This window comes from Hemicordylus capensis, chromosome 1 (genome assembly GCF_027244095.1).
Source record: "Hemicordylus capensis ecotype Gifberg chromosome 1, rHemCap1.1.pri, whole genome shotgun sequence".
Lineage (NCBI taxonomy): Eukaryota > Metazoa > Chordata > Lepidosauria > Squamata > Cordylidae > Hemicordylus > Hemicordylus capensis.
The window spans coordinates 312752498-312769737 of NC_069657.1; the positions used below are offsets into that span (position 1 = coordinate 312752498).

Genomic DNA, 17240 nt, shown 5'->3' on the forward strand with positions numbered 1-17240 from the left:
TCCATTAGAATGGGTTCTGTGCCTGCGCGGAAGCCTCTTTGTGTCGAGTTCCACAGCTCCTTTTCTGCGCCTGCGCCCCGCCCCACAAGACCACGTGGCTATTTAAGGCGGGAGGAAGCGCAGGCACCTCAGTTCCTTTGCGACCGCCGTAGAGATCACTTGGTTCTGCAGCTCCTTCGTGTTGGTTCCTTGGCTAATTTCTACTTCTACTGCTAATTCTGACTATGGACTGTTTACTGACTATTCTTTGGCTGCTGATTTGGATTATCTGCTTTCGGTTTTGACTTGGACTGTTCCTGTTTCTGCCTCTGTTAATTCCACCTCGACTTGACGAACGATCGGACTGATTTCCTGGCTGTATTGACCTTGGACAGTGAGTGCTATGGATGCCCCGAAAGGGAAGAAAACCTTTAAATGCTGCACTAAATGCAATTCAAAATTGCCCTCACAAGACCGCCACAACTTGTGTTTCCTGTGTCTGGACGAGGCCCACGTTATTTCGGCCTGTAAGATTTGTCAATCTTTCTCTATACAAACTAGAAGAAATTGGGAACTCCGTTTACTGACCTCCATTTATGACGATGTTTTGGCAGCGCCCAGTCTAAAACTTCAATGCCCCCCCCCCATGAAGGTCCCTAAGACTTCGAAGGGGCCGGGTGAAAAGATGACAGCTACTGGCAGTCCCTCCAAAAAAGCATGGACATGGACTCAGTCGGAATTGACTCCGTTGCCAAGATTGGCACAGGACATCGTCTTCGTCTTGGCATCGAAAGCGCCGCCGCCCCAAAAGCCAACTCAAAAGTCATCGACTCCGACACACCGATCAGTGTCGACAGCTGTGCTGGAGGGAAGCGCTTCGACATCGAACATACAGGCAGCAACAACTTCAACATCGATGCAGGCATCACGCTTGGCATCGACGGTATCGATGTCGATGGAGACATTGAAGGGAGCTTCGACATCGATGCAAGCATCACGCTTGGCATCGACAGTATCAATGTCAATGGAGACATTAAAAGGAGCTCTGACAGAACAACAAGCGTCATTGACCTCGGTCACGACATCAACGCTCTTGATACCAACCACTAGAGATCTAGTGCCTGCACCGACTCCTATCCGTTCCCTCTCAAAATCGAAGGATGACAATCAACCCTCCTTGTTGAACACTCCAACTAACATTACCACAGTGACACCAAGGTTCCGTGCTCCTATGACTTTTACACTGGAGGGAGCTAATATTGAGGAGACTGAGGCTCCGCCATTGGATCCCCTTCTAAGGATGTTGGATTCGACAGCAAATACCCCTTCAACTTTTCATGGGTTCTCGCATTCAGAGGATGATGCTGCCAATACCACTCCGTGGATGCTAACCGCCGCCCAGCTCACCACCACAACACCTTGGCACATTTGCGGCTTCAGCCACCCAGTTTCCCTGTCAAGGGAAACGGCTTTGCCAGGTGCCACCTCACCGGAGACTGCTTATGACTTCCAAGAAGACCGCACATGGAGGGGTAAAATTGCATCTATTCGAGGTCCGCCGGGTACCCCCGCTACGCTTTCCATCCACACTCTTCCCGCTAGGGATGCTCCACCTCCTCCAAAGGTCTTTGCCATTTGCACGCAGACACAGATTCAAAGGGCATCTGTGCAGACTCAAACAACTTCAAGGCACTTCACCACGACGACGATACTTCTTTGGATCCTGATTCAGAGGATAGCCACCATGGGTCTTCTGATTTTGAATCAGATGCTGAAACATTGGAATTGGATCTGTCACCGGATGTACCCCTGGTGGCGCAGTGGTAAAACTGCCGCCCTGTAACCAGAAGGTTACAAGTTCGATCCTGACCAGGGGCTCAAGGTTGACTCAGCCTTCCATCCTTCCGAGGTTGGTAAAATGAGTACCCAGAATGTTGGGGGCAATATGCTAAATCATTGTAAACTGCTTAGAGAGCTCCGGCTATAGAGCGGTATATAAATGTAAGTGCTATTGCTATTGCTGTTGCTACCTACACTAACCCATGTTTCACCGACAGAAGAGTTAAAAGCCTGTCACGCCCACGTGAAACGGATGGCAAAAAATGCTTTGGGACTGGATCTTACCTCCCAACTCAAAACTATAGATGACCCAGTTTACAACTTCATGCAACAGTTTCAATCCGCACAACCAATCGCGCTTCCCCTATTGCCCATCATCTCCAATGCAGCGCAATGCGCATGGCAAGTACCACACACTTCTACACCTACTTCAAAAAGACTTGAGGGTCTTTATAGAGTGCAGGAACAGGACAATACTTACCTGTTTAAACATCCTGTCCCGAACTCATTGGTTATTGATTGTGCTACCACCTCCAAGTCAGGAAGGAGACATACTACCCCTGCAGACTTGCAAGGCAGGAAACTTGCTGTGATGGGCAGAAAATTATATTCCACATCTTGTCTATCAGTCAAAGTAGCCAATTACTCGGCTTGCATGGCTAAATACAGTTATTGCATTTGAGAAGCTCTGGAGAAGGACCTAAATACGTTATCCCCGGAAGAGCTAAAGCTTCGATTCCGTAAAACATTACAACAAGCAGGTGACCTTACCTGTCAGCAGTTAAGCACGGTGAAGCACTTGGCGGAATCAGAGTCCCGTTCCATCACTACGGCCATCACTTTACGTCATCATGCCTGGTTGCGGTCGGCTGCCCTGCAACAAGACATGAAAGATAAAATAGAAGGCCTCCCATTTGATGGGAAAGGGCTATTTTTAGAGGAGACCGACACTACCATGGAAAAGATGAAAAAGTCTAAATTTCCACTGCTAAAACCTTTACATCTGCTACCTCACAGGCCGCATCCTACGGTAATAAACAGCGTCCCTCTTACAGGCCCAGATCCACATATCGACAACAAGACCGGAGGGACTTCCGTAAGTCTTATCAACCCTTCAGCAAACAGACAACGCAACAGAAGGGGAGATTTTCCTCAAACCAGTGCAACAAACAGATAGAGGGAAACAAGCAGCGGCTTTGAAACGCAGAACAGCCCATCACAATTACTTGGAACCCCACTTTGCTTTCACTCCCAGAACATCAGGGAGGCCTTAGTTCCAGCCTACAACATCTCGTAGCCAGCCCCACTAGCCACCAACACCATTAGGTTGGCAAGTCATACGAAAGCATGGCGCAACATAACATCAGATCAGTGGGTCTTGAAGATAGTCACATTTGGCTACGCGATAGAGTTTAAGACCCAGCCATCTTTCAGGGGCATACGCTTCACAAAAGCAACACCAGCCTTGCTTCAGGAAGTCCAAGAGCTCATGCACAAGAAAGCAATAGTTCCAGTGTGATGGGCAAATCGACGAGAGGGCTTTTACTCCCGTTATTTTCAGATACCAAAGAGCGATGGTGGGATTCGGCTGATCATGGACTTAAGACATCTAAGCAACTTCATCCATGTGAAAAAGTATCGAATGATGACATTACAGGACATCCTACCTCTTCTCCACCAAGAGAGGTGGCTTGTGACGTTAGACTTAAAGGATGCATACTTTCACATAGGAATCCTGCCTTCCTTTCAGAAGTATCTACAGTTCACTGTGGAGACCTCACTTTACCAGTACCAGGTTCTACTGTTCGGACTCTGCACTGCCCCCCGTGTGTTTACCAAGTGCGTGGTGGTGGTGGTAGCCCACTTGAGAACGAAGGGGCAGAAACTGTATCCTTATCTTGACAATTGGCTTCTATCATCCAGAGACAAAGAAGAGTTACTTTCACAGATAAAGTACATGTTGCAGCTTCTCCAGAACCTCGGGATACAGGTCAACTGGAAGAAATCCAACCTGACACCGGTATCAAGCATAGTACATTGGAGCAGTACTCAATGCCACACTGGGGAGGGCGTTTCTACCAGAAGATCGCTATCAGACCATTGCATTGTTAGTTCAAGAATTTCAAACCACACTGTCTCAAACAGTGTGCCACATCCCACGTCTACTGGGGCTGATGGCCTCTTGCAAATCAACTGTGCGCTACATGCGCTTGAAAATGAGAAAACTGCAATTGTGGTTCCTGTCGTCTTTCAATCTACTCAGGGACAGCCCCAGGAAGCGTCTACTAGTACCACTGCAGATCCTTCACTCTCTCTCCTGATGGACTCAAAGCACCAACCTACTCAGAGGGATGCCCTTTCAGACACAACCTCCATCTGTTTGGGTCATGACAAATGCCTCTCTCCAGGGGTGGGGTGGACATTGCAATGCTGCCACAACTCAGGGTCTCTGGACCCGCAATTAATGCCAACTTCACATAAATTTTCTGGAGCTATTGGCGGTTTTTCAAGCCATGAAGGCCTTCCTCCCGATGCTACAAGGGCGAGTGGTTCAGTTACAATTGGACAACACCACTGCGATAGCCTACCTCAACAGGTGGGGGGCATTGTCTCCAGATCGCTCTGTGCACTGAGCATCCAGATTTGGCATTGGTGCATCAAGAATAGTATAACCCCGTGGCAATCCACATCAAGGGGCCAGACAATGTACTGGCAGATGGTCTCAGCCGCTCTTTCTCCATGGACCGTAATGAATGGGAACTGAACGACTGTTACCTCCAAATTATCTTCGACCTATGGAAGTCGACTTGTTCGCTTCAGCACAGAATGCAAAATGCAGGCTATTCTGCTCGAGAGCGGGACACTATCCACGTTCAATGGGGGATGCGTTCCAACCGGACTGGTCGCTTCATCACACTTACATGTTCCCCCCCTTACCAATCATGAACAGAGTAGTAGCTTGACTCCTGGGCAGCCGTGTGAGGTGCACCCTGATCACACCTTGGTGGCCACACCAAGCATGGTTTCCTCATTTGCTCAAACTGACTTCGCATACCTACCAGAGACTTCCAAACTGCCCAGATCTACTAATTCAAGAGGGCGGTCGGGTTCTACATCCTGAAGTTCTCACACTGCAACTGACAGCATGGCAGATCGACTCCTACAAAAGATCCTGCTGAACGAGCGTAAACCTTCTACGAGATGGAACTACACCAACAAGTGGAAACGGTTCGCGTCCTACACTAAGGAACACGATTTCCGTCCTAAACAGGCCAGCATACATGAGGTCTTGCTCTGTATGACGAACCTGAAGGCATCGGAACTATCTAATGTGTCCATACGGGTCCACCTAGCAGCTCTCTCTGCTAAACACCCTGGCTGGGATGGAAAAACATTGTTCTCTCATCCTTCTTGTAAGAGTTTCTTGAGAGGCCTCACAAATCTTTATGCTCCTATATGCAAGCCGATAGGACCATGGAGCATTTCTCTGGTCCTTACCACGTTAATGGAATCACTGTTCTAACCAATGCACTCTGCAACACTTAAACATATCTCCTTGAAAGCGGCTTTTTTGGTGGCAATCACCACTTCTTGCAGGGTGAGTGAACTGACTGCACTCCGTATGGATGTGCCTTACGCTCAGTTCTACCTGGACAAGGTTCTCTTACCCCCGGACTTCACCTTCATGCCCAAGGTAGTGTCAAACTTCCATGTCAATCTGGACATTGTACTACCCACCTTCTTCAGATCACCGTCCATGCCTTTGGAGAAAGCTCTACACTTTTTAGACGTCCGCAGGGCACGACTCTATTATCTCTCAAGAACAAAACTATTCCGAAAAACAAAAAAGTTACTTGTATCATACAAGGGTAGTACTATGGGACAGGCACTGTCCAGACAACAAATATCACATTGGCTGGTAGAGACCATTCGCCTAGCCTACTCAGTACAAGGAGTGCCAGCACCAAAATCTGTCAAAGCTCATTCCACTAGGGCTTATGGCACTTCTGCGGCCTTTCTGTCAGGGATATCCTTCCCAGATATTTGCGAGGCTGCTACTTGGTCTTCTGAAGAACCATTTGTGAAGCACTACGCTATTGACCTGTGGTGTGCTGCAGAGGCGAACTTTGGGAGAGGTATCCTTAAAAGGGTGTTACAATAACTCACTGCTCCCCCCTCCTTTTGGAGCTAACTAAACACCCATTCTAATGGATTCAACGGATCACGTACCAGATAAACAGGTTGATCACCTGTAACTGATCTGGTAGGGATCCGTTGATATCCATTAGACCCTCCCGAACCACCCCTCTGCAGTGGACCATAGGCCTATACAGTAGTAGTAGTAGTAGTAGTAGTAGTAGTAGTAGTAATTTGATTTCTATACCGCCCTTCCAAAAATGGCTCAGGGCAGTTTACAAAGAGAAATAACAAATAAGATGGCTCCCTGTCCCCAAAGGGCTCACATTCTAAAAAGAAACATAAGACACACACCAGCACTGTGCTAGGGGTGGATAGGGCCAGTTACTCTCCCCCTGCTAAATAAAGAGATTCACCACGGTAAAAGGTGCCTCTTTGCCCAGTTAGCAGTAGAACTTACCAACTGTTTAGAGCCAGTGTGGTGTAGTGGTTAGAGTGCTGGACTAGGACTGGGGAGACCAGAGTTCAAATCCCCATTCAGCCATGAAACTAGCTGGGTGACTCTGGGCTAGTCACTTGTCTCTCAGCCTAATCTACTTCACAGGGTTGTTGTGAAAGAGAAACTCAAGTATGTAGTACACTGCTCTGGGCTCTTTGGAGGAAGAGCAGGGTATAAATGTAAATAATAATTATAATAATGACTTCCAACTTCAAACAGACAAACATCTGCCACACAATACACCAGATATAACTGCAGTTGAGGAGAAAGAAAAACAAGTTAAAATAATCAACATAGCAATACCAGGGGATAGCAGAATCGAAGAAAAAGAAATAGAAAAAAATCACAAAATACAAAGATCTACAAATTGAAATTGAAAGGCTGTGGCAGAAAAAGACCAAAATAATCCCAGTGGTAATTGGCACCCTGGGTGCAGTTCCAAAACAACTTGAAGAGCACCTCAACACCATAGGGGTCACAGAAATCACCACCAGCCAATTACAAAAAGCAACTTTACTGGGAACAGCCTATATTCTGCGACGATATCTATAACCATTGACAATAAAATTCAGCCATCCTAGGTCCTTGGGAAGGACTCGATGTCTGGATAAAAAAAACCAGTCAGTAACACCTGTCTGACTGTGTAAACAAGAAATAATAATAATATGACTGCTTCGGCGGTCTCCAAGGAACTGAGGTCCCTGCTCTTCCTCCCGCCTTAAATAGCCACGTGGTCATGTGGGGCGGGGCGCAAGCGCCGAAAAGGAGCTGTGGAACTCGACACTGAGAGGCTTCTGCGCAGGCACAGAACCCATTCTAATGGATATCAACGGATCCCTACCAGATCATCAGTTACAGGTGAGCAACCTGTTTATGTCTTTATTTTAGCTGTTTTATGACTCAACTGTAATTCTGTTGCATTCCTTTAGAAGCCCTAATTTGCATTAAGTGTGAGAATCTTATCCTTCAAATAAAGTAATAAGAGCCAAATTAGATACAATGTTAAAAGTGCAATTGCCTGGTTTAGACAGAATGCGGAGGCTGGGGGTTCTTTTTAATTCGGAAGTAGCTACATAAGGGCTTCTACTGGATTGGGACTGCAGTGAAGTGCTAAAAAGTATTTAACCCTTTAATTCCACTCTGTTTTTTCATAAAAAATCACGTCTGCCCATGGCTGCTATGGGGCCCCAAAGGTGTCATTTATTAATTATTTATTTATCATATATTTATAGCTCCTGATATGTACATCTCTAGGTAGTGTACAAAATTTAAAACAATAAAAACAATCTCGCAAAATAAAAACAGTTATTGCAATTTTTTGCAGGAAAATGATATGGAATGAAACTTGCTTTGCTTTCATTACATGGTCCCAATATGGATCTGGCCCCTCATGGCTGATATTTTAAGATAAAGAAATGCTCTAAAACTAGACAGTGACTCATGTTATCATCACATCTAGTTGGCCCTGAGTGTCTGGACAGAAAATATTCTAATCTTTGACTTCCATAGACAACGTGTCTAAAGCTTAATGGGATAACCTTTTGCTAAACTCGTCCTCCTTTCTTAGCAGATCCTAGCTTATGACCTCTTCAATTTAAATCTTGAAGTGCTATACTATTAGCTCGACTGTTTTTTGTTTTTTTTTTAACTTGGGAGCCTTTCTCCCATTGATCTTTTGCTATATATACTTCCTCTTACTACTGTTTCTGAAATCTAAGACTTCTCTATTTATTCTCCATTTTTAAATTTTCCTTTCCTGCCTTTGGAAATGGTTCCCTAACCTTTCTGTCATTCTGAGACCCTAATCAAATATCTTTCTACACAGTCAGTGTTGTCTTGTGAAAATGCTCTTTCTGACAATGTTAGTTGATCCCTTTTCTTTCGTTCCCCTTTAATGACTTCAAGAATGTTGTGACTTTGCTCTGTTATTTCTCTTCTCTTCTTATTCAAGTTTCCCTGGGGAATTTAGTTTTCACCCTTCTGCTTTTTTCTTTCTAAATGCTACAGTGGCTGATCTCAGATTTCACTTAACATCCCCAATGAAAGAGTTTGCAGACCTGTGTTATGTAAATCTAACCACTGTTCTTCTGTCTCCCTTATATTTTCTGTTTCTTTTATTGTGAAGAACATATGTGCTTTTTATTGTTCCCATCCCATAATAGTAGTTCATATATTTTGGTAGCTCAAATTTTCATAATCTTGTGCTTTGAAAATCATGTGCCATTTCTAAATAACCCAACAGAAATATGTACAATACTGTACAATGAAATATATGCAATACAATGACCCTGTCAGATTATTTCATGTATTCATTCTAAACTAGCTTAACCCGCACAGAGCATCTGCATGCTAGTACTTGATTGCTCCCCTCACACCCAGCCACAGTCCCTCTCACCTCAGAGATCTCTCCCCCCTCACACCCAGCCACACTCCTGCTCCTCCTCCTCCATCCCATTGCTTCCATCCCCCTCACCCTTCTTGGTCACTCCTCCATCCCTTTACTCCATCCCCCTCACCCCTCTTAGTTGAAGCTGCAGCATTGCTGGCACCTATTGGCCAAGCTGCAGCCACCTATCCCCAGAGATCTCCTCACCCGAGCCCTGCTCCTGTTCCTCCTCACAGAGCAGCAGCAGCAGCAACGATTGACTTGGCCCTTCCTCACTGCCGCCACTGCCATGGGCACTCATTCCCCTCAGGCCACTGACAGGCTCGGGTCCGTCCTTCGCCCTTCCTTCTTTCTCTCTTCCCCTCCCTTCTTTTTTCTTTATGTCTCTCTCTTTCTCCCCCTTCCTTCCTGAGTTAACAGATCTTGTCCATCTTGTTTCCTCATCTAATTCACACAACAGCAGCCTCCTTCTCCTGAAGAGGCTCTTGCCTCCCTCACGACCCTCCTCTTCGCAGACCCTGCCCACTATCCGTTTATATAGATATATTCCTCTCCTCTAAAATCAAGAACATCTTCCAACCAGTAACAGTTGCATTCCAACTGACCTTAACCATCACAGGTTCCTCCCCCCATCTGCATATGGAATTCCCACTGCCCAAACATCATGGTGCTTCTGCTCTCACAGGCTCCTCCTCCATATCTGCATATGGAATCCCCACTGCCCAATCAGTGTGTCTGCTCACGAACTCTCACGAGAGCTGCCACGCACAGGATTAGCCACGGGTATGCCTTAGAGAATTATAGAGAGATTGTTTTGTCACTTTATTTGATGGTTTTCTGGCAGACATTTTCAATGGATGATGTTGTAAATGGTAAACCAGATTAACAGTAAATCTGATATAATCTTTTGTTGGGGGTACCCAAAACTTGGCAAAATTAAAAGGTTCAAAAATAATCATTGGGGATCAAAAGCTAGTCCATGATTTCATTTATGATTTAAATCCAGGGAAGTTGAATTGGGATCTACTCTGGTTCTTAATTGTTTAACAATAGCAATAGCAACAACAAAAAGGCACTATTTCGTCCTCTAAATTAGGCTCTAAATCCAACGCACTATTTACCCCTCTAAATTAGGCTCTAAATCCAACGCAGAGTGGATTTTTGTGTGAAAGGACTACACACTAAGTTCTGAAAGGTGTGAGCACAGTTCAGTGGTATTGGGGGTGGGGTGGAATTCCAGTGCTGAGAATGCACTTAGTAGGCCTGTGCATGTTGGGGAGGGGAGAGGGATTTCTGATATTGGAAATCCCTACCCCAACCACCAGGAGGCAGCCGAATGCGGAGCAAGTGCACCAGGTACTCCAGTGGTGGTAGTGGTGGTGGGTTGAGCGGAACTAACGGACCCAGAAGTCCATGCGTCCTCCCAGCAGGCGTGTGGGCTTTCTATGCTGTCTGGTGTCACTTCCTCCCCACTCCCGAAGATCACTGCACTGCCCAGCTTCCTCAGCACCAATGCTGGGCGCGCACTTTAAAAGCCACCACCATCACTAGAGTACGTGGGGCACTTGCCCCACATTTGTCTCCCTCCTGGTGGTGGGAGTGGGGATTTCCAACATCAGAAATCCCTTTTTTCCAAAGCCTAGTGCTTAGAGGTATACTGGCCGACATCCTGACTAACGAAGCGCTTGCATAATGAGCAAAGTTGTGCAAGATCACGTAGTTGTGCTAATAGCAAGGATTTGCTCCAAAGTTCCCTGCCGAACAAATGAGACATGTCACAGTTGTTCAAGCACAAGCATCCTTGCAGTAGCAAAACACAAGCCCCAGACTTAGGGCAAGCAGCTAGTGCAATGGCTTTGCACTAGCATGATGTTATTCCTCCAGCACTTTGTTTGTCAGGATGTCAGCCACCATTCCTTAAACCTAAGTGTGTGTCTTCCCATCTGAGGCCCTGTTTGGCACCTGCTGTAGTTGGTGGGCCTCAGGGTCCTAGTAAACATCAAAGAGAATCCTGCAAACCTGAATTTTGCCCGCATCTGATTTACACACAAGCATAATGATTAATTATACTATTTTCATACATGATTCCTAAGCTCCTGAACTAATTTTTTTTCTTTATTTTTAACCAGCTTCTCAGAGGAACTGATTATATCTAGCTTGAATTAATCTGTCCTCTTATTCCTTCAGAAAATCAGGATGGAAGCTCATGCAAAGTTTTCAGTGCTCTGGCATCTCACCAGAGACCTACATATTAACAAGTCTTCTTCATATGGTCGTTCATTTGACAGGTTGGTTAGACTTGATACATACAAAAATATCTTATTTTAATTTTCTCTATATAAATGCTGCAAAGTGCTCAAACATGCAACTTACAGTTTCTGCATTTAAATAAAGTTAATGCTTGTTATAAAGTTTCTCACCTATTGATTTTTTTCAGTGTGAGATGCAGGAAAGATAAGATGACACCGTGTCATCTTGCAGTGTAGACTTCTTGGAAATGGTATCCTCCTGCTTGTCCTATTAAGAAAAGCAAATTTTGGTGGGAAGAGTCTAAGGATGCATTCAGGTGTAACTTTATTTGAGAGGCTGAGCCACTTTCGAAGTGCATTCACGATGTTCTATTCAAAGAAATAGGTCAAGGGCAGGCAAAACTGGTTCTATGAGAATGCAGCAGAAGCCCATTGAGAACAAGGCTGATTGGTTAGTGCATCTAAACTCACAAACCCACTTTCCATTTCTTCCCTCCCAAGAGCACTTCTGGAATTCTTTACATTGATTGTGCTTTTGACAAATGAATAATTAATTTAAAACATACACAGCATTTCTTTCCGTTTTTTAGGGCAGTTGTTTTTTTATTCTGGGTCTGGCAAATTTTCTCTCCCCCCCCCCCCCCCGATCAATGAGGGGGAGAAAGCAAAACTGATGACTGAACCAGCATTCAGTTTGCTGGCATGTATGTGTGTCATAAATATAAATTGCACAGGTGAGAGGCAGCTTTGCTCAACCTGCAGGACAAAAGTCAGCAGCTCCTCTTTGAATGTTAGGTATCTATGTATCCTAATAGAGAAACTGGTATGATATGTCATATGATAAAGCCGATTTTGTGCGATCAGGATTGGCAATAATAATGACTTGGGCATTCACTTGTAAAATAGTTCTTGAAATTGCTTAGTGTTTAGTGTAGGTTAATTGTAATGTTAAAACAGTCAGTCAATGATTTAATAATAAGCCCTGGCAATTCAATGGACTGCAGTATGGCTGATTGTTCAAATGTCTCTTTATGTGGTAGTCAAAGATTTTGTGTTAGACGCATAGAAAATATGGAAAACATTTGAGTCTAAATTTGTTTTTTAAATGTTTAAGGGCTGCGAGTGCATAGATTGCATATATTTTTTATTTGTTTGTAGTGGTTATGTAGCTCTGTGTCCCGATGTTTTAGACATATGCTATAAATTAGGAGTGACCAACTCAGCAGCCCTTGGGCAGCATCTCGTCACCACCACCACTTCTACACCAGGTTGGAAGAAGCTGGTCTGGTTCTCCCCACTCCTCGAATGGCTTAACTCCACAAAGTGCCACTGGCCCTGCCAAGGTTCTGACCTGCGACCACCTGTGTGAAATGAGAGGATTAAGGGCTTCATTTATCATTGGCCCCTTTGATGAGCCTCCTTATTTAGCACTAGATGGGATGGTTGCCAGGTCATTGCTCCTGGACTGTAGATGATAAGGCAGGATTGGCTCTGAGCACTTTGGCCAGGGAGGACCAGTTCTTCCAGGCTAAAGAACTTGGCCAGTATGACCTGTTTTGTTGGTTACAATTTTTATTGGCCTCTTGTGCATATTAAATTCATTCTAATTTGAATTTTTCTTACTCAGGTCCTTATTTATCATGCTAGACAGTCTGAACAGTTTGGATGGTTCTACCTGGTCAGTGGGTCAAGCCTGGTTAAATCAAGTACTCCAAAGGCATGACATTGCAAGAGTTCTTGAACCTTTGCTTCTGCTGCTTCTCCATCCAAAAACTCAGCGTATTTCTGTTCAGCGGGTACAAGCTGAATGCTACTGGAATAAATCCCCCTTTTATCCTGAAGATGAGCATGAAAAGCATTATATGCAGAAATTTAACTGTGGCAATGGTAACTATTGTGTTAAAACTAATTTCACATGACTACTTAATGTTACACCTTTGTAATAATATTCTTTCTTATAAAGTCATATCACAAAATATACCTTATAAGAGGCATATTCATGAATCAATAGTTTGGACCAAAGTTGTGCATGTCATTACTAGTCTTACTAGGGGATTGCCTGAAGTCTGTAAAGACATGATTGAAAGCAGAGTGCTCTAGTAATATCCTGTCCAAGTAAACTCTTCTTGAATCAGCTAGATTAGAGATAATCTATTGGGTTAGATCATGGCTGCACAACTCAAATGTCCCAGTGGGCTGAAGCTGCCCTCCTGGACCAAATGGAAGCAGTGTGGGCCTTGGAACCCTGGCAGGAGTGTTGGTGAGGCAGACAAGGGCACTGCCATCAGCCTCCTCCCCCCACTGCTCACCCTGGCTCCAGAGCCCCTCTGCTTCGATCTGGACTGGGAGCCTGCCGGGAATGAGGGTGCACATGCGTCCTGATGGAAACACAGGGCACATGCATGCCCTTATTCCCAGAAAGCTCCCATCCCCGGTGGAAGCAGAGGGGCTCGGGAGCCAGGGTGAGTAGCAGGGAGAGGCAGCTGGCAATGTGCAGTGGAGCCCTCGCCCCCACAGTAGCATGCTGCCTCACCTCCACTCCTGTTGCTCACCTGCTTGCTCCACCGCGGGCTAGGAAAAATGTGCCCACGAGCCAGATCCAGCCCGCGGGCCATAGGTTGTGCAGCCCTATGTTAGATGGATCATTGCCACCAGACTCAGTAATAATAATACCACTACTTATGCAGTGCTTCCTCCATGTGCTGAACTTCTTAACAACATTACATTGAAAGCAGCAACTGTGTAAAGTCATGCATCTGGAATCTGCAGAAAGATGCATACACACATCTGTGTGTTCTCATCTCCTAGATGTTTAACAGTCAACAACTGACAAATGTTACTAGTATTAACCTAATATAGATGCATTTTATGTTGACTAATTGCCTTTCAAAGCGCTAGCTATGATGGGAAAGATAGAGATCTAACCATCTGGGACTGCTGCCTGCCCTCTAAGCAGATGATACCTTTTCTAAACTTTTATTTTGCCCTTATTGTGTGGATTGGCCATTTGTTCACAAATAAGTCTTAACTTATCTAATTTTTAGGTTTTGTGGTTTATGACTCTTGGCCATTTTAAGTTTGCTTACTGGAAACTAGGCAGAATTTGGTCCAAGTAAACATGTTGAGGACTGACCAGTTAATCATTTGTTATACCAGATTATTGATGATCACATCTTCATCAGGGCTTACTTACATAATCTGCTGTTTTTATTTCATTCAGGTTTGGATTGATTTCCATTCCTTATTAATCAATTTTGCTCTAACGTTAAATAAAATTAATTTATTGGCACCCTATGAACTCCACACAAAGAAGAATAGTGAGAACTAACTTCAGGCATAAACTAATCTTCTTGATCCATGAAAACTAGCAAAGGGCCAGTGGTAGCATTTAATTAATGCCCAGTTCTGTTTTATAGATCTACAGCATTTTTTCAAGATGTGTCTGGTTTTCCTTGCACACATTAGAAAACCATTCATTTTTATAACCTAGATGGGCTGTGATTAAAAAGCTTTGCAGAGCTCCAGTACCGCCTCTAGAGCTTGGGTGCTGCCCAAGACTTTCCCACAATTTCAGTACTGGGGTAGTGTATTCGTTCTCCTTGCAGCCTTTCTGTTTGCAGTAGAGTATTTGTACTGAGTTGAAGATAAGTGCAAGTAGGAAAAGATTCATATCTGCAAACTTTTTTTTTGTTGTTTAAGCATTTGTCCACATGCCAGCAAGTCAAGAACAAGACATTGCAGCTAAAGAAAACAATGAAAAGCAACTTGCTATGGATGAAATGGAGAACTTCAGTCTTACCGTCAACCCTTTAAGTGACAGAATTTCCCTACTGAGTACCAGCAGTGAAACTATTCCTCTGGCTGCATCTGATTTTGATCTTCCTGACCATCAGATTGAAATACTGCAGAGTTCGGACTCCGGATGTTCTCAGTCATCTATTGGGGACAGCCTAAGCTATGAGGTGGAGGCAGAAAATATGACTGCACCAGACAGTTCTCAGCATTTAAGTGGTGATTCAACAGATGAAATAGTCCAGCAAGTGGTCATTGACTTGATATGCAAGGTTGTGAGTGGGCTTGGCAAAGATACTGAACCAGTTAAACACTTCCTGTTCCCAGAAGATACCTCAACTAAATTAAATGCTTCGGATTCCTCTGAAGAGGTGACTGAAGCTGGAGATCCAAACATTCAGGATAGCCAGAGCAGTTTGCTTAGTAATGACAGTTCTCAGTTGTTATCTGTCTCAACTGAGGTGGGACTTGAAAGTCTTTCCAATGAAATCTCCAGAAACAACTCTTCACCTTGCATCTCATTAAGCCAGCAGAATTCCAGTGACCCAGCTTCCATATCAACAGAAACAAAGTCTAGGCAGAGAAGTCATAGTAGCATCCAGTTCAGCTTCAAGGGGAAAGTGCCTGAAAAAATGTCAGAGAAAGAAACCATTGTGAAAGAGGCTGGTAAGCAGCCAGGAGCAAAGCCCAAAGTCAAAATAGCCAAAAGGAAGGATGAAGAGAAGAAGAAAGCTCAAGCCGAGAGACTTAAACAAACCAGTGTTTTCTTCAGTGATGGCCTTGACTTGGAAAACTGGTACAGCTGTGGAGAGGGAGAGATCTCAGAAATTGAAAGTGACGCAGGGTCACCAGGAATGCGGAAGTCTCCCCATTTCAATATCCATCCTTTATACCAGCATGTGTTGCTGTACCTTCAGGTGTATGACTCCTCAAGGACTCTGTATGCTTTTTCTGCCATTAAAGCCATCTTGAAAACAAACCCTTCTGCCTTTGTGAATGCAATCTCTACCACTAGTGTGAACAATGCCTATACTCCTCAGCTTTCCTTACTTCAGAATCTTTTGGCTAGACATCGCATATCTGTTATGGGTAAAGATTTCTATAGCCATATCCCCGTGGACTCAAACCATAATTTTCGAAGCTCCATGTACATAGAGATCCTGATTTCCTTATGTTTATACTACATGCGGAGCCACTATCCAACCCATGTAAACGTCTCCCCCCAAGATCTGATAGGAAATCGTAATATGCAAATGATGAGCATTGAAATCCTGATTCTTCTCTTTGCTGAGTTGGCCAAAGTGGTGGAAAGTTCCACGAAAGGCTTCCCCAGCTTTATTTCAGACATGCTCTCCAAATGCAAGGTCCAGAAGGTGGTCCTGCACTGTTTGCTCTCCTCCATCTTCAGCGCCCAGAAGTGGCACAGTGAGAAAGTCGCTGGCAAAAACATAGTGGCCGTTGAGGAAGGCTTCTCTGAAGACAGCCTCATTAACTTTTCCGAAGATGAAGTTGACAACGGCAGCTCCCTGCAGTCCCAGCTCCTAAAAGTCCTTCAGAGATTGATTGTTCTGGAGCATAGAGTAATGACTGTGCCCGAGGAGAACGAGGCAGGCTATGAGTTTGTCATCACTGACTTGGAACACATCAACCCCCAGCAGCCAATGACTTCCCTTCAGTACTTGCACTCTCAGCCAATAACCTCCCAAGGCATGTTTCTCTGTGCCGTGATAAGAGCATTACACCAGCACTGTGCTTGTAAAATGCATCCCCAGTGGATAAGCCTAATCACTGCTTCTCTGCCTTACATGGGGAAAGTGCTACAAAGAGTGGTGGTTTCTGTGACCCTCCAGCTTTGCAGGAACCTGGATAATCTGATTCAGCAATACAAATACGAAACAGGGTTGTCTAACAGTAGGCATGTATCTCACTTTTTTCCTCTCTCTCTCTCTCCGCCCCTCCCTTTGTTTTTTGTTTTTTTATGTTTGACTTCTTGTTTGCAAAACTGTGTCAAATATGATGTATTTTAGGCCCCTTTGGATGGCTTCAGTTACTCCACCAGATATGGTGCTTACCCTTTTGGAAGGCATTACAACCATTATTCATTACTGCTTACTTGACCCATCTGCACAATATCATCAGGTAAGATTGTTCAAAGATTTGGCCGTGTTCAAACAATTCAGATTTTTGACCAACTTAGGCTTTTTTAAAACTGGGAAAGAAACCGCTTTGTATATTGAGTGGAATTGTACCTTTAAAAATTAAAATGTGTGTCTCTCTGTAAGATAATTGAGGGGGCTGTTTTTTGACATCTTCTAGTAACAGCCAATACACCTGTGCATTTGGATTGTTCCCCACATTT

The 17240-nt window shown here is 44.5% G+C and overlaps 1 protein-coding gene across 10 annotated transcripts in view; it reads left to right on the plus strand.

Moving 5' to 3' along the window:
* The window catches only part of DOP1A (DOP1 leucine zipper like protein A), a 122767-nt gene that overhangs the window by 65175 nt on the left and 40352 nt on the right, over positions 1-17240 (plus strand). For all 10 annotated transcript variants that reach the window (XM_053287099.1, XM_053287101.1, XM_053287098.1 and 7 more), the window contains 4 exons: positions 11028-11128; positions 12717-12976; positions 14789-16796; positions 16909-17020. In XM_053287099.1, coding sequence (XP_053143074.1) covers positions 11028-11128; positions 12717-12976; positions 14789-16796; positions 16909-17020 — 2481 coding nt within the window. The remainder of the gene's footprint in view (positions 1-11027; positions 11129-12716; positions 12977-14788; positions 16797-16908; positions 17021-17240) is intronic.